This window comes from Pipistrellus hanaki (genome assembly GCF_964339955.1).
Source record: "Pipistrellus hanaki genome assembly, chromosome: 15".
Lineage (NCBI taxonomy): Eukaryota > Metazoa > Chordata > Mammalia > Chiroptera > Vespertilionidae > Pipistrellus > Pipistrellus hanaki.
The window spans coordinates 30214826-30232331 of NC_140517.1; the positions used below are offsets into that span (position 1 = coordinate 30214826).

At 49.9% G+C, this 17506-nt stretch overlaps 1 protein-coding gene across 3 annotated transcripts; it reads right to left on the minus strand.

Annotated features, from left to right (window-relative positions):
• Nucleotides 1-1079: 1079 nt before the first annotated feature.
• DMKN (dermokine) lies at nt 1080-15746 on the minus strand. Of its 3 annotated transcripts, XM_084906961.1 has the most exons (20): nt 15224-15711; nt 14744-14944; nt 14583-14642; nt 14296-14346; nt 14005-14152; nt 13922-13971; nt 12773-12832; nt 12486-12536; nt 10330-10383; nt 9412-9462; nt 9244-9291; nt 8984-9031; nt 6632-6688; nt 6264-6311; nt 4601-4651; nt 4443-4484; nt 4034-4105; nt 2775-2798; nt 2621-2668; nt 1080-1422 (listed from the first exon to the last, which is right to left on the minus strand). In XM_084906961.1, the coding sequence occupies exons 1-19, from the start codon at nt 15527-15529 to the stop codon at nt 2621-2623; spliced, it is 1470 nt and encodes a 489-aa protein (XP_084763087.1). In that variant the 5' UTR covers nt 15530-15711; the 3' UTR covers nt 1080-1422. The 3 variants fall into 3 exon arrangements, with proteins under 3 accessions (XP_084763087.1, XP_084763086.1, XP_084763088.1); XM_084906960.1 differs by having other exon boundaries at nt 13922-14152; nt 15224-15746; XM_084906962.1 differs by lacking the exon at nt 9412-9462 and having other exon boundaries at nt 13922-14152; nt 15224-15746.
• Nucleotides 15747-17506: the final 1760 nt, after the last annotated feature.

Sequence of the window (17506 nt, forward strand, 5' to 3'; positions counted from 1 at the left end):
TGGCCCTAGGTCAGCTGTGTTCTCCCCCCTGTGGCTGCAAGGAGGTACTGCAAGGATATCTCTATAGAATTAAAACCCAAGACAATATAAAGCAGTAGCTCCGATTCAGGGACATTAGGGAGCAGAGCTAAGGAGTAGTCCTCCTCTCCCTTCCAGCCAGGTGGATTTAATCAAATTGGTTTCCTTAGGTCCATTTCAGCGTGGTTTCTATCATTTACTCATCAATATTTGAGGCCAACCCAACCTGTGCCAGAGCCTGTGGTTGGCGCAGTGACCAAGGAAGACCATCATGCCCTCAGAAAACTTGCACTCTCAAAGGGAGTCACTTAGGTTAGCAGAGTGTCTCATGTCCTGCTTTTGCTTCCTGGGTTCCTGCAGGGATGTCAGAGGTGATGATGGGGGCTCCTTCATTTGACACACAGTGTGGCCTTGATGGAACTTCCTCAGAGACTCTAACTGGAGACTCTCCAGCCCTGTCCTCGGGGCTCCTGGGCTTATGAGCCTGGGCTCAGCCATGCCCTCTGCCAGTCTCATTGGTACATTGCTAGAGTATAAGTGTCTGCTGCCCCTCTGTGTCCTGGAGACACAGATGCTGGATATGAGCTGCCCCCACCCCCATCTTCCTAAAATGTCAACCCAACGGTCCCCTCACTCACCCCTCACTGCATTTAGAGGCCCAGGCATATTCTGTACCTACCCCTTGCTCTTGTTCCTGCCCTCTCCCTGACCCTCTGGGACTGGTCTTCTCTGAATTGAATCTTTACTCCCACTTTCTGATTTGAATAGCCCCCTTGTTGCTTTTTCAGGCTAGTGAAACATCCATGACCACTTCAAGAGCAGTAAGTAAGTATTCAGATACAGGTTGGGCAAAGATCATTTTTTACAGATGGGGAAACTAAGGCCCAGGGAGGTCAGCTAGCTACTTTCTGTCAGGACTACCCAGGTCTTATCTCCCTCAGCCCACAATTTTGTATATCAGTCTCAGGAGGAAGGCAGATTATCTGCCCCTAATTCAGTCTTCCATCTCCCTGACCTGGGCCATCAGCATAGTGTTAAAGAATAAAATTCACAAAGGTCTTAGAGAAAAAAGATTCATGTTTTATTGCCACAGAGAAACTCAAATTGGGGAACCCCACCCCCACCCTACCCCCCCCCCCCCAAAAAAAAAGACAGCCCGGAACTTCAGGTCACACATGGAGCAGGTAGAGAAAGCGGCTGGTTTATTCGATGAGGCTGGTGGTCAAGGAATCACCACATGGGTGGGAAGAAGCAAAGGACAGACAGACCAGGTCCCCAACCTAGAAAGAGCAGGTGTCAACACCCAGACCAGGCCTGGCGCGGAGGGAGAGCTGGGGGAGGGGAGCAGTTGGGCTCCTTGATGACCGATGTTACTCTAGGTCTCAGGCATAGTTGAGAGATTTTCTAGGAGAAAAGAGAAAATGGTAGCATATGACCACTTCCAATTTGTTGAAACCTTTTCTTTTTGTGCTTTTTTACTATTAAAATATATTTATAGAACAAAATAGAAGTGTCCCTGCCCCCTCATTCCACTCTCATTCCTCCTGCTGGGTGGGGGTGGGACACCATTGTGAACAGGTTAGTGGCACCCAGAACGGAATGTCATATTCTTGCACCAAGAGTGAGACTTCCTCTCTGAGCCTCAGTTTCTTCATCTATAACATGTAAACAATTATAGCACCTTTTCCAGGGATTAATAGTATGACACAAATAAAGGGCCAATTACAATGCCTGTCACATTTAAGTGTTTGCTAAGTGGTTGTTCTTTGTATGTGTTTTTGTTTTGTTTTTTAATCTTTATTGTTGAAAGTCGCCTCCACTACAGATGCCCCCTTTTTTCCCACTGACCCCACCACCACCACCACCACCAAGCACCCATCCTTCCCAGGTCTTCCCTGCATTAGTGTCTGTGCCCATGGGCTATGCATACATGTAATAAATCCCCCAATTCATGTCACCCTACCCTCCATCCCTGCCTTCCCTCTGAGATTCCATGTTTCTATGTCTCTAGGTCTATTTTTTTCATCAGTTTATTTTGTTCATTAGATTCCACATATGAGTGAGGTCATGTGATATTTATCTTTCTCTGACTGGTTTATGAAACCAGGCATTCCTTCATAGAGTTTCTGTACTCCCACAGTTCCTTAGTATCTTACCTATTTCACCTGCCATCCCCTCACTTTTGCTGTCCTCTAAAATAGGTTCTGTGGTTCTGCCACGTTAATCTATTATCTCTCCCCCATTATGGACTCACTTCTTCCTCCTGCCTCTGACCCTTTACACCTGAAAGTCTCACCTCTCCACAGCTGCCCTGCACAATTCCTATCCCAACCCCTCTCCTTAACCTAGTCTGCCATTCTTCTTCTCATACCTGTTCCTGCATGGTCCCACCTCCAACAGGCCTTCACTCAGCACTCAGAGGTGCTTTCTGAGTAGAGCATATCTTGTAAGTTTTTCTTCACACCCTCACATTGGACTCACCTTCTCAGTACCTTTGGAGTACCCATCCAGAGCAAAACAAGTGCCATGATCCCAGCCCTGCCCCTGAGCGATGGTGCCCAGCTCCTGGATGAAGCTGAGCATGGCTTACTCTAATACTCACCTACCAGAACTTCACCCACTGCAGCAGGCCAGGTCGTGCTCGGGAAGCCTGTGGGACAGAGAGAACGTCTGAGTGGACATCGCACTTCCCCTGCACAACCTCTGCCCTCAGACCCCTTCTCTCACACGCCAATTTTCTTTGCCCCAGTACTTACCGAGGAAGAAAGTGTGGCTCCTCCCTGTAAAGAGAAGATCAGAATAGGTGATACAGGTGCTACAGGGAACTCTCTAGACCACATGTGTCAAACACAAGGCCCGCGGGCCAAATCCAGCCCGCCAGGCCTTGCAATGTGGCCCGCACCGTGCTGTCATCACTGCACTCCGCTGTCAGTTTATGACATTGTCAGTTTATGACTGTTCAGTAAACCATTCGGCCCGCGATTTAGGCTGGATTTTAGATTTTGGCCCCTTCTCTGATTGAGTTCGACACCCCTACTCTAGACTCTGCCTTAGTACTCAGAAAGGGCTCAGTGGAAGAGGCAAGATCAAACCAGTTTATCTCAAAGCTCCTTTGGTCTGACTGTAGACATTCAGCCCATGGAAGTTTTTTCACAGCAGAATTTATCATTTGAAGTACACATTACCCAAGATGATACTGAACGTGCTCCCTTAGCACACTCTGCCCTCAGGAAGTGGATGAGAATAGGTAGGACTCCCTCTGCCTGCAAGGCGGATGGAAATTGGCCACAAATAATTGGCCAAGTAGACACCCACAGGCAGTATGGACTGCCGCTTCACCTGTCAGCAGAGAATTTCTGATCTCTCGGTGGAAGGCTTCTCCTTGAGGACAGGGCTTTATTGTTCTGAGAGGGGGAGGGAAATACCACCTGTTTTTGCCTCATCAGCCCAATTAGTATTTAGCACATTCATTTACTGACTTTGTAGGACTGCTTTCTTTGCAACTGAATGCAACAAAATTCTCAAACGTTCTTCCTTTTAGTTCTTTTGTGGAATGAAACATTTATTCCCACCAACCAAGAGTTCCTGGACAAACCCTGCTGCGCCCATCCTCCTCCCCCTCTACTCCCGCCATGCCCAGAAGGTCAGCAATTTAAGAGGTAGAGAGTGCATACTACAAAGGAAGATGGCTTGTGCTGCCATGTTTCATGATTTTTCTAAGGAGCATATACTGGTATTTCTCTTTGAGAGGATATTAGTTTCCAGTTTTCTCCACGATGTAGCTGCTGCTCCCTGTAACCTTTTCTGAATGTGGCTGTAAAGAGCCTTGAACCTACTTCCTTTCTCTAAGAGCATTTTGGAAGTTCAGGATAGAGGGTGTAGAAAGAGATGACTTTCAGAGTGAACAGGATTTGGCCTCAGCTAACCCCCATAGAAGATCCTGGCAGCAAAAGCCTCCCTCCCTCACCTTCATGCAGAAACCCCAATGGGAAAACAGGACAGTTGCAAGTCTTACCTTAGAGGGAACTTTGGCGGAGTACTGCCCACCAGAAACAGGAGGATATGCCTGCTGGTTATAATTGTAGTTCTGCAGAAGAAAGCAAGGGTTGTGGGCAGTGGGGGGTGGGGGCAGCACAGAAGGGATGGAACCATTTTTTCTCTGGAATAAACTTGATTATTTACTCCCTGCCCTGGCTGGACCTTTCTCAAAGCCCCTGCCTTCTGCCCCTCCTGATGTCAGATGTTTTCTTTTCCAGAATCCCCTTCAGCCATCCACAGCTGACACACTCACCTCCTTATGATCCCAGCCCAAATGGCTCTGCCTTCTTCCCTCTCCTAATTCAAGTGTTACTTGGGAGGTGAGGAAAGGAGACCAAGAAAAGAAGTGAGGTCTAACTCAGATGGTCAAGTGGCAGATATCTTACCTTAGAAGTTACAGCTTCTACTTCTGGCCATCCTGCACCAGGCTGAGAAAATTACAGAACAGAGAAGTGAAGGAGGAGAATATGAGGTTGGCCAGACTGAGGAACAAGACTGAGAGACACCGAGGGTCTCCAAGGTCAGTCTGAAGGCAGAGGCTTACCTGACCAGCACTGCCTGCCCTCTTCTGAAGTGATGATGATGAATAGTCATCCTGCAAGAAGGGGGCCACAGTTAGACTGTGGTTCTCAGGCCCCACCAGACTTGTGGGATTCCAACATCCTGCTGCCTGGGTGCTCCCTCCTTTTGGAGCACCAGCATCCCACCTACCCGCCCCGCCCCTCTCAGTAACCCATGAGTGCTGTCCACAGAGAGGGCACTGAGCCTAGAGGAAACTGATGGTCCAGATAGATGCAGATGAATAGATTTCCACACTCAGAGTTGGGAAGTGAGGGTAGTGAACTGGGTTTAGCAACACAATCCCCACCCAGGCACCTGGAATGTTGGCAGGCTGGCCTGAGACTGAGCTAGAATGACAAATGCGTGGTGCTCACACAGGCTCCCATGGGGGCAGGTCCCTAAGCCCCAGCCCACCTTTTGCTGATGCCAAACCCTGCTCCCCACATAGGCCCTTTTATCCCTGCTCACAACGTTTTTGTGAGGCAAAGTGGAATATATAACATTAGCTCTGGGTCAAAGAGAAGTGGAGAAATACAAGGATATAGATGAAGGTACTTAGGACACTGCAGATGCACTACCCTCTCCCTCCCCCAGGTGAGGCAGGGGAAATTCCTAAGCAGTGAGAGAGAAATTCAGTTCCTTCCATCATCACTTCTCTACTAGGACACACCACCACCTCACACACACACACACAGAGGGTTAGGATGTTCTTCTTAACTCTCCACCTCTCCCTCACCTGACATTGAGTTTTAGCCCTAATATTGAGGTCACAAACTGGTCACCACAGACCTCCAGACATTTTTTACATGGTTTGCATTTTTAAAATTGATTTAGTTGTAAGCAACTCAATATCAGATTTCTAACTTTCCTTGAAGAATCAGGTGATATGGTCACACTGGGACTGCATGGTACATGACAACACTCAGTTGGAAGGCCTTGGCCCCTCCTTTGTATGGCCCCACCTGTCCGACTTCATGTTTCTGGCCCATGTAGATGAGTGATTAGGCAACCCTTGCCTTAGTGCCTAAGAGGTCTGATTCCTGGAGGCCACTGGCCATGCAGAATCGGGGTGTGGCTTTCTGGAAGACCCAGAGGTCCTGCCCATCCTTCTCAGAATGCAGAAATTCAGACCCTGTGCACCTGCCTGCGGTTAACAATGACTTGATCCCTCCCCCCAACACCTGCTGTTTCCCTTCAGTTTTCCTCCTAGTTCCCCCTCTTTCCAGTTCTGAGGTCTTGCCTTCTTCCCACCGCTCTAGTCCCCATAACCTGTTCACTCTGCACTACCCACCCAGCTGTGCCTCCCCCCACGCCAGACCAGGCCCACCAGGAGCAGCAGCAGAGCAGAGACAGTGGCCAACTTCATATCCCCGTGCCTGTGAGGGCCCCCACCCTTGGCCTGGTCTTTAATCCTAAGGAGGACCTGCCACCCTGCTCTTTCTTCAGTGACTCACAGTCTCTCTCTCCCACCCCCACCCCCACTCAGCATTGCACAAAGGAGAGTGGGAAGGGAGGGAGACACCCTCCCTCAGCAGAGAGGGTAAGGAACTGGCACAGAACCTGCAAGCCATTGCCAATGACCCAGCACCCCACATCCCCAGAGCTGAACTTCCTGACCCCAAAACAAGAGGTTCTGCTGCCCTTACCTCAATAATTGCTTTCCAGTTCAAAAAAGGAGTATTGTGTTTGAAATCCTGGAGGAAGAAGGAGAGATTGAGTGGACCACAAGGAGACAGAGGGTGGAGTGTGGCAGCTTATTGGGAAAGTCTCAAGACCATGCACAAGAATGAGTTTTGGAGCCCGGGTGTGGTTGGGGTTAGATGAAGATATGCTTATTAAGGGTGTTAGAATTTCTGATGGTATTTGTGATAATATTTGGATGAGATTGCTCCTCTCCAAAATAAACAGAGGGGGGATTTTGTGACAGGAGCTGGGGTTTGGCTGCCTTGAGGGAGTAGAGAGAGGGACAGGATGACCAGGGTTCTAGTTCTTCAAAAAGTGAGAATTGTCCTACCTCCCAGAGTCGACTGAAGTAGAGGAGGGCTCGAGTGCTGGGGGATGGGACTTGGCCCTGTGGATGAAAGGGGGGAGCAGGTTAGCAGAGAACTTGACCCCCTGATCATCTAAGCCCCTACTCTTGCTCCCACCATTTTTCGGTCTTCATAATTGCACTATGACCAAGATTTAGGGGGAAGCTGGGTGTCTTTAGGGGTCAGAAAACTATATTTGCAAGCAGGGGAAGAGAGAAGCTAGATCTCTGGAGCCATTAACTGTCCTTCCCGCCCCACGCACACAGTGTTCTTCTCTATCCCATTTTCCCCTTCCTCTGGCTGAACATACTGTAGCAAAACCTCAAGACTAAGACCTGCCCACAGAGCTTCCTGCTTTTTCACCTGCCATGTCACCTCCAGCCCATTTCCCAAAGCTGGGGGCTTAAGTACCCCTTCCATGCCCACCCTGGGGTAACAGTTGAGACGTAAGAAAGGAGCAGACACCAGGAGTGTGGGGCAGCTAAGGTTTATTTCAAGGGCAAAGGTTGAGATTAGTGGTGAATATGGTTTGTATGTTTGTTTAAGCAGGGGTAGGGGGCTCCCATCCATCTGGTAGCTCCTTGTCTGGAGGTCACGGGATGTGAAAGCTCCTCTCGTCCTGGGCAAAGAAATGGGTTCTAAGAGGGAGCTTGAGGAATAAGATTTCATGGAGTAATGGAAAGTCAAGGTGATATTAGACCCCTGCTCCAGAAATCTGCAGGGACATTTTTGAACCACAGCTGTCATCCAGTCGATCCCAGCTTGGGCTTGAAAACTCTCATACCTTGCCAGGAATGTTACGTATAGCCCCCCTGTCTTCACTCCTCATTCTGTAGGAAGTCCTCAGCACCTCACCCTGCACTGTGAAGGACCCAGGGCTCTCCATTCTCTTCTCTGCCCAACTCTGTCCTGTCCCTCTTCTGAGATCTGTGTCTCTGGGAAGTCATCCCAGGTGAATCCTGCCTGACTGCAGGCACTCACTGTACTTCCCCCTCTAGATATACAAAAACGCTTGGCTATCTGTCCTGGCCCTCTGGGAGGTCGTCTGTGTGTGCCCGAAGGTCCCCATGCTCAGGGGTCTGGCTTCCCCACCAGAGACTGTGCTTCTAAACCAGAAATAGTCTATTTTGTTCATTTAGTTCATGAAAACCACACTGTGCTACATCTGGGAACATCTGTATCTTCTGTCTTCCACTCCCCCCTTTCTCAAAGGGCAGGCTTTGACTTTCCTGGGGTTTGGGCTGTCTCTTTGCCTCCCTCTATCAGGACCCCTTTTTCCACACAGGTTTTGGAGGACAGGATCCTAGTCTTCATTCTTTTTAAGTTAAGGCTTATAAACTCAGCTGAACATGGCCAGTCAGGTGGCTAGAATGGCTGTGGTGGGCAGGGGGAGTCTGACTTCTAGAGAGCAAGTCCCCATGGCAAGAAGCAGCAGCTACTTAGCTTTAGTTTATTGTACCTAATGGAACTGTAGCCCTCTGTTGACAAATTTTTCAATAGAAGTCAGAAATCCAAGTCATTTTGTGAAGTCTATCCATTTTTAAACTTTGGTAACTGATTCATCTTGTGTGTGTTTTTTAATGTATCAAAAAAAATCTCATAATTGGGCTGCCAGTTACAGCTTTTGCTTTTAGTATTTGGGTTGTTTGTCTGTTCTCATCCTGTCCTTCCAGTCCACTCTCTACTATTTTGGTGTCACATCGGCTTAGCCAGGGGTTTCCCTACAAGAGGAGGGGGTGGACAGGGTGGAAGAAGAAAGGGCTCCTGGGCCCATGTGTCCCCTGATATTATGTAAGTACAGGGCACCCATGAGGCACTCAATACATGTTGGCTTTCTCCTTCTTTTCTCTCTGTGTGTCAGTCCTCATGTGGCCTTTTAGCTCCACCTGACTATTCAGTCCACTCTCCCACCCTGGCCTCTGCTGCCTCTCTGATTTCCTGAGTATTACACCTACTTACTCTCCCATTAACCTCCAGGTCTCAGAGGGGAAACTGAGGTTTAGAACTGTGTAAGTCTGCATGTTAGGATATGAAAGAGGCCCATTCATTTCTCATTCTCAGTACCCAGCTGTTTGCAAAGTCTCCCTCTCTTCATATTTCAGCTGTTCTTACTCCTTGTTTTTTTGTTTTGTTTTGTTTTGTTCTGTTTGTTTGTTTGTTTGTTTGGGGTGGGTTTTTGGTGTTCTCTTTTTTTTTTTTTTTTTTTTTTTTTTTTAGCATTATCCAAAATGCTCTTCATGGCCATCATCATTTCACCTGGCTTAGAGGTTTACCTTTCTTCTCTATATATATTCCTCTCCCACAAAGGTCAAATGACATGGCCTTCCAGCCCTTACCTTGTTTATGGCATCCCAGTTAATGAAACCCAGCTTGGATTTAAAGTTCTGCAAAGAAGAGGAGAAAAAAAGGAGAATGGCCAAATTGGATCATAATAATGTAATTGGCTCGGGGCTTCGGGATAAGAGAGGTCAAGGACCACCATTGACAAAAGTTCTAAAAAAAAAAAAAAAAAGGACTTCATCCTGTGAGGTCAAGGGGACAGGGTTTTGGTTTTCCAAAAGAGAATAAATGAGCAGAGCAATCTTGCTGAACTCACCTTCCAGAAAGTGTCAAAGTTGAAGAGCCCAGGAGATGTCTGAGAGTTCTAAGGAACCAATAAGAAATGGGATGCGAGTAAGAACACACTTTGTGGGCAAGAGGCAGGGGCTGGAGCAATGGATGTCTGGAGGGTCCTAGCTTGAGGGGGGGTGATGCCTCCACTCACCAAATTATCGATTCCACCGACAGCTTCACCTCCCCCACTGGACCCTTGCCCCTGGGTGGGGAAAGGGGACTGGTGTTCAAGGCTCATGCATCTTGTTTTGCATACCACCTATCAGGCTGCTCCTGGCCCACTCATCTTTGCCTTTGCTCAAGCACCATGTACCCTCTGTAAAGCCACCTCTCTTCTTTACACAGCACCTAAGAACCCTACCTCCAGAAAGCCTTCCTGGACTGACTCATTATTTGCTGCCTAGAATAACCCTACTCACTCCCTAATATATAGCCTCACTGTGTTCCAAGCACTGTGCCTTATCCTGCCATGTCCTTTGTGGAGATGTCTCCATTTGACAGATGAGGAAACTGACACTCAGCGCTGTCCAGCAGCTTGCCTCAGATCTGTCTCCATGCCAGACTTCAGTGTCTGGATCTCGGCCCCCTGGTCAGGTTATGATGCAGAAAGCTCTGCAGTAGCTGTGGGGGTGAGAAAGTTGGGCTTCATGGTGCCCTTTCTACCCACGAGAAAGGCCAGACTCACAGAGGTCAACTGACTTGCCTGAAGATTCACAGATGACAAGTGATCTCCCTTTGTAACTCCAAGTTCACTGCCTTTATGCTTCTCAACACTGCCTTCTTAAGTATGATTTTAAAAATCCCCCTTAGCTAGCCATGCTTCTGTTATTTTAATCTATTTTTTTCTTACAGAGGTAATGGTACTGTGATTGCAGTTGGAAGAAGGGAGAGAATGAATGAATCAAGGAGAATGACAGGGATCCTGGACCCCTGTTGGTCTCCTGGTAGTCACCTGACAGATTCAGAGAAGCTGGTAAGAAGAAACTAATATTTCTCTTTCTTTCCCCAGGCCTTTGGCATTCTATCTCCACACTCCACCATCCCTTCTCCTAAAGACATCCCTGCTCACCTGATAATTTCCTTGGGAGTTCCCAATGAGGCGACTACCTTCCTTGCTTATTCCCTAAGGAGAGAGAAAATATAGAAGAGTTGGTGGGGAGGTAGGCAAGATGGGAGGTGAGATGTAGGTGAAGGATTCCTGAGTCAGGGGACTGAGGCAGGAGCACAGCTGAGTCCTTCCCAGGACCCCAAGAGAGGCCCTTCTCTCTGGGTAGCTCTATCTTTCCTGACAAATCTTGTTTCACCCCCTTGTGGATGCTCATTGGTACCATCACCATTTGTTTCTTTTCTGTCTGCAAGCTGTCCACAATTCAGTAGGAAGGACCTTTGCCACCAAGTAGGAACCAGCCAGGCTGCTGTACTGAATTAATTCAAAATGCAGGCTGGGCCAAAACCGGTTTGGCTCAGTGGTAGAGCGTCGGTCTGCAGACTGAAAGGTCCCGGGTTCGATTCCGGTCAGGGGCATGTACGTTGGTTGCAGGCACATCCCCAGTACAGGGTGTGCAAGAGGCAGCTGGTCAATGTTTCTCTCTCATTGACGTTTCTAGCTCTCTATCTCTCTCCCTTCCTCTCTGTAAAAAAATCATAATATATATATATATATATATATATATATATATATATATATATATATATATATATATTTTTTTTTTTTTTTAAATGCAGGCTGGCTGATGTTTTGCTTTAGTCAGGAAGGTGATGCCAGCTGGAGAGTCCCTGGGAGAAGAGGCGGCACAGAAGTCAACTGCTAGTCTCCTCCTATGGCAGAGGTCAGATCCTTCTGAGATCTGCTTTTACTGTTTGGTATGGATCCCAGACCCATCGGCATCTCTTCATTTCCAGAGCTAAAATCTAGACTGGCTGGGAATGGGGACTGTTTGCCCTGTTGGTATTGCTGCTGCCATCGTCCCTACTCTCCTCGCCTTGATGTCGCCAGAGCTGCCAGGGCCTCTGAAGCCCTGAGGGACAAGACAGTGAAACACAGCTCATTGTTTAACTAGGTCCATCCCTGCAAATACCTGTATGACTTAATAGGATTCCTCTTAAAATCCTAATGGAAATCTCTTTGGAACCTGTCAAAATCATCTTGAAGTTCATTTGGAAGAATAAATACCTACAAATTGGTCAGAAAACACTGGAAAAGATGAGCAGATATTAATGTACTATAAAGCTACCATGAACAAAACAGTGGTTCCTGTCCCAGAACAGATCAATTTAACAAAATAGAACTCCCAGAAGCTCTCCCCAAATATTAAGGTATATATACATGATGTTTTAAATCAGTGGTAGAAACAATTCAACACACAGGGCTGGGAATAGCAGTTATGTATTTTGGGGGGAAACTTATTTATACCTCACAGTTTCCTCCCTTCTATTTTTATATGATTGTCACTTCCTATGGCAGCACACAGATCTAATCCAAAGTGTAGGTAGGGCCTGCCTAGTTGGATCCAGGAGTGGACTAGACAATATATACCAAAATACTGCCCAGGTAGGTTAAAGAGTTAAATTTAACAATGAAATTACAGAAGTATTAGTAATGCTAGAAGAAAATAAAGACCTTTATTAGTATCCCCAATATCTTAGGAGCTCTTCCGAGAGCCTTGTCAATGTAGCGTCATAGGGTTGTGCTCCTCGCCCTGCAGGCGACACTCACACCAGGTGCTGCTGCTCTGCACCAGCCTCCCCCAGAGCTGATTCAGAACCCGCATTTTCACAAGACCTCTGGGCCATTTGTGGGCACCTTAGTGTGGCACTTCCTCTGTCAACGCTGCAGGTTCTGACAGAAAGCCCAGATTTCCAGAATAACTAGGAGGGGGATGCATGCTTTCAAAAACACCATTTCAAACCAATGTCAAAGGGTTTACAAATTGTTTTCACTAGCCAGTCACAGGACATTTGAAACAATTATGTTTCTAAAAGCAATGGTCTTCAGGTGATTTTTACAGCCCCGTCTGTGGGGGTATGTCACATAAGAATTTGCAATTAATTTTTCCCTTGGAGATTGTTAGTAATTTTTGTGCTTGGTCTCTGCTTCTAAATTGTAATTCCCCACAGTCGGGGTTGAAGTGAAGATTAGCATTAAGAGTGGAGAGCAGAGCTGGGTTATAAGGAGTGGGCACAGTGCCAGAGATGAACTGTGGTAACCACAAGTTTGGCTCTCACCTGAGCCCCAGATCCTCCGGCCACTCGGACTTCATTTCCTGGGTTGTCACACTGTGGGAGAGAGAAAGAGAAGACTTGCTCTCAGTCCCTACCCAGATGCCAATTCCAGTCCTCAAGTTGCAGCCTTGTAGCCCTGAAGTTCATGCATATCAGCCTCACCCCAGCAGCGGTCCACCCCATGCTCAGCCCCAGCGGTCATTCTCCCAACATCCACAGGGCCTCCTCTTTTCCTTCCCACGGTTCCAGTTTCAGGGAGACCCGTGCAGGTGCAAACCATAGACACTCACCCCGGGTTTATTTCCACCACTTCCTCCACTGCTTCCTGAGGAAGAGCTGGAACCGTGTTCCTACGAGGGAAAGCCAGAGTCCATCTGTTGTCATCAAGGGACTTGGAAGGGACCAAACGATTCCCAGATTCCCAGCCACGTTAACCCCCTCTGCCCGCCCCCTATCTTCAGCCAGTCGTTCACAGCGGGAAGTTATGGAAGCACGGGGAGGACTAGGTGTGGCCAAGTGCATTTGGGGATGTGGGTCACCGGGGGATTCTGAGCTGTTGCTCCCACTTCCCACCACATGCCAGGGGTGGAAGGCCTCTGGAGCCCAACTGCACAAAAGTCCCCTGACACCTGAGGGCAGGCTGGCCTCGTTCCTCCTGCCCCCATCCCTCCTCTCCCTTGGCCCTCTCCTGGAACCTAGCAAGGGGGAAGCACCACTGGCAGGGAGCCTGAATTTTCTAAGGGAAAACTAGATGGGGTAAAAGCCGGTAGTACAAGGAGCAGTAAATTACAGCAGCTTATGTTATCTGGCTTGCTCTAGTTGCCTCCCTCCTCTTGCCCGACACCTTTCCCAGACTCCAAAGGAAGCCAGCAGTGTTCTCACTCTACAGGCCCCCCGCTTGGAGGCCCTGCCTAACCCAGCGGGCAGGCTGTGGTCCCTTCCTGGTCCTTTCACCATCAGGAGGGGCCTCACGTGCAGCATGTGTATTACTTTGCCTGTACCACAGCCCTGTAATGTCTTAAGTCTCCATGTGTGCAGGCTTGCCCCCACTCTCCCAGGAGCATCCCTATCAAGTATATGTTGTTCCGTGCCCATCTCCCTTCTTCCATTCATCACCCCCAGCTGTAGTCAGATTTCCCAGTGGCCACAACTGCAGGAATAGGGGCTAGACAGGAGAGAGAAGATCCCCACCGTGATGCAGCAGAGATAAGGAATAGAGTGAGCAGAAGTAGGGAGGGCACCTCTTCTGGAAGCCTGCGTGATGGGGCTGGGAAGGTGGGAAACAAGGTGAAGAAGCCACAGGATGACCACTGCCAGTGATGCCACCCACCCCAGGGCTGGCCGCTTCCGTTCAGGAAGGCTTTGGAGCACATGTCCTCAGCCGGGACCTCCACGGGCCTCAGCCTCATCTCTGCCTTCAACCTAGGAGCAGAACTCACCCAGTTGCCTCCAGAACTGCTGCCGCTGCTGCTGCCACCACTGCCTCTGCCTCCGCTGCCGCTACTGCCATTGCTGCTGCCACCACTGCTGTCATCACTGCTGCTTCCACCACTGCTGCTTCCACCACTGCTGCTGCCACCACTATTGCTGCCACCACCGCTGCCGCCGCTGTTGCCACCACTGCTGCCGCCGCCGCTGCTGCCGCCGCCGCTGTTGCCGCCACTGCTTCCCTGAGGGCCAGAGGAAGCACTAAAGGTGAGAACACCATTGCTTCCCCCATCCCCTTGTTCTGCTCAGGCATATTCCTGCCCAGCCTGAGAAAAGAGTTCTGTTTCCTCCCTGTGCCACACGCCTCAGGTGCCCCTCCTCTTACCCAAGAGTTGCTAGAGCTTCCACCTGAGCCGGAGGGCGGAGAGTTGGTGCACTGCAGGAAAAAGCGGACAGGCGAGGGTGAGGTTTCAGTGAGGGCTACCGCCACAGGCCAGGCTCTCCCCACCACCCCCGCAACCCCCATCTCACTGACATCCCCTCTCCCTTGTCTCCTCTCCATGCTCATCTCTCCCTGGCCAACCTGCCTCCCATCTTTTTTTCCTCTTTGTCTCTCCTTCTTCTGTCACATGCACCCGACACTCTCTTCTTCCCCCTGACTCTTCCTCTTACCTCAGTATTTGGATTGTTGTTGCCCCTCACTGAGCCATAACCAGGTTGGGCCACAGCTCCCTGCAGAGAAGGTGAGACTGAGTACAGGATCTGAAGGTGGAGGAAGGCATGAGAGTGTGGGGTTAAAGGGGTGAAGGATCAGGGCTGGTTGCTTACTTTACCTGAGCGTTGGTCCCCACGTTGTATGGCCCTCCATTGCCTCCTTGGCCCCAGGAGCTTCCAAAGTTGCCACCTGAGCCTCCAGAGACTCCATGGATCCAGGGATTCCCTGGACCTTCAGGAATGCTCTGGCTTTGGGCTCTGAGGCCATCCTGAGAACCAAAGGTGCCGTGGCCTCCAGATGGAGGCTGGCCATTGGTTCCCTGCAAGGACAACATACATGCACTTAGTGTGTGTGACCTTTATCACTCGTGACTGGGTAGGGCAGGAAGAGCAACTGAGATAAGAGAAGAGCCAGAGCAGGGAATAAGGAGAGGCAGGGAGAGACCCCAGGGTGGTAGAGAGAGGATACACAACAAGGACAGGAACTGCCCCAGACAGCCGCAAATAAGACTCCTTCTCTTCCCATTGATTCCCAAGATTCTCAACCCAGCTTCCTACAGTCTCCCATTTCCACACCCAGCTTCCTTCCAGCCACTCACCCAAGCACTGTTGCTGCCAGGCATCCCCTGCCAGGAGCTGTGGGCAGCATCTATTCCATGTCGAATAATGTTCTCAGCCTGTCTGCCAGCCTCACTCCCAGTGTTTCCAAGAGCATGGGCTGCCTCTCCAGCCCCTTGGCCAATGGCCTCCCTAATTCCATGATTAATGGCATCTCCCACTGCCTGTCCAGCAGCCTCCCCAAAACCTGTTTCAGCGCTTGCCCCTCCACTCAGCAACGGGCCAGCCTCCCCACTGCCCAGGTACAGGGCCAGCAGGAGGCAGACCAGGGACCCCTGTAACTTCATCTCAGCCTCACTCCTTCTCCCTCCTAAATGTCTTTTTCCCACCCACGTTTCCTTCTGTTGGCCCTTTCTCGTTTCTGTGTCCGTGTGCCCTCCTCCGTTCTCTTCTTCCTTCTGACTTCTTGTTCTCACTCCTTCTAGGTCTGCAGCCTACTCTCTCCTTTCCCAGACTCCCCTGCCTTCCCAGAGGCCTCCTCCCTGCCACTACTCCTTATACTGCAGCTTGGGAGAAGGTGACGGGGGCTGGGCAGCCCAGAGTCCCTCCTCCCAGTGACTCAAGGCCAGCACTGATAGGGTAATGAGCTGTAATTGTGAGTCTGAAAGTCTGTGTTGAAACAGAGAGGGAGCCCATGCATCAGGGAGGGAGGGAGAAATGGAATGAGATGGCTGCAAAGTGTTCTAGTTTCCCAACAAGAGGAATTTGGGGCACAGGGTGGGGATGGGGGCATCTGAGGAAATAGTCTATTGGTGTCTCCTACCACCTCGGTAGGCGGAGGGAAATCACAGGACTGGCCCCACCAGTGGGGCAAGGATACGAAACTCAGTGGGGAAGGGGACAGGTGAGTTAGGTGTAAGCTGGCCTAAGTCGGGGGTATAAGAATGGCGATAGGTGACCTTTTTCTCAGTTTAAATTAGCCTTTGCCTCTTCCATTTCTCTTCTCCCCCGGGCTGCCATCTAAAGGTGCCTGCCCTCACCCTCTCCACAACTCCAGAGAGCCTGGGAGCTGAGACTGGCCTCAGGTTTCAGTAGGGACCCCAGGCCTCCAGGAAGGAAGTGGCCACGACCCTGAGAGTGGTCATCAGGGTGTCGCAGTTAACATCCTGGTGGCTCTTGGCTAACAAAGCTGGGTGTGGAGCAGGGGAGCTGGGCGGGCCAGCCACCCCCAGGGAATGAGTGGGAGGCAAGACCTTGGGAGGGAGCGGCTGCCCCAAGCACCCATCCTGTTTACCTGTTAAGGAAGGGACACGTGTGTGAGTTCATGGCCTCCTGGAAGGGCTAGGACTGCATCAGTCCCTCCCTCAGTCCCTCCCCACCCCCCACCCCCAAGGAACCAGGATGACCCTGGCAAGGGAGGAGGGGTCAGCACAAGAGCAGGTGCCCTAAGTCAGCAGCATGATGCTCTGCGGGTCCCAGCTCAGGATGCGGAACTTGGTCAAATCTCATCCCTGCTTAGCAAGCATGGCTGCCTCTGTACTCCCAGGAGCCCAGGCCCTCCCACTTGCCACTGCCTTGTATCACCACAACTCATCACCCAGTTAGGAGGGGTCAGTTTCCATCTGCCTTTCTCAATGTCTCCCAGTCAGTCTCTCTCTCCACCCCAGCACCCACACCCCAACTTGTAACATTTAACACCTCTCACCATGTGAAAACAATCCCTGTCTGTCCTCAGCAGCTCCTACCTCCCTATTATTCCATCTCTGACTCTTCAGTGATGATAATAAATGTGGTGGTGGTAATAATAATAATAATAATAATTGCAGCTCCAATTTATCAAGGGCTTTCTATGTGTCCGGCACTGGACTACACACTTTAAGACTCAGACAGTCCTGGAGATCAGTCTTATTATTACCCCACTTAGAGTTGGAGAAGTTGGGGTTCAGAGAGAACATGTGAATGGGGCCAACCTGCCCCACTCCTAAGCTCTGGCCCCCAGCATTTTGTCACCTCAGTATTTCAGACCTCCCCCTGCTTTTTAAAACCCTCATTCTTCCCTGGATATAATTGGTTTGGGTTTTGTCCTGGCATTTTGGGGGGGAGGGAGCGCAGGAAGAGCAGGAATAAATCTGAGGCCTCCAGGATTGGTGGTGGAGCCCCAGCCCTGAGCCTGCTGCTTCCCATTTGCAGAGGATAGGACCTTGGCAGGTAGCAGAGCGACCACTGACTCAGACTCCTTGCCACACTTCCTTCATGGGACACACCTTCACAAGGGCATACATCCGCCCTCTCCCTTCTTTGTTGCTAAGACTTTTCTTTAAGCT

Coding starts and splice junctions, on each gene's coding strand:
- DMKN (XM_084906960.1), bottom strand. CDS start 15,529: ATGAAGTTACAGGGGTCCCTGGTCTGCCTCCTGCTGGCCCTGTACCTG. Junction 9,292..9,411: donor TCGGTGGAATCGATAATTTG/GTGAGTGGAGGC, acceptor TTGGTTCCTTAG/AACTCTCAGACATCTCCTGG. Junction 2,669..2,774: donor GAGCCACACTTTCTTCCTCG/GTAAGTACTGGG, acceptor TCTGTCCCACAG/GCTTCCCGAGCACGACCTGG.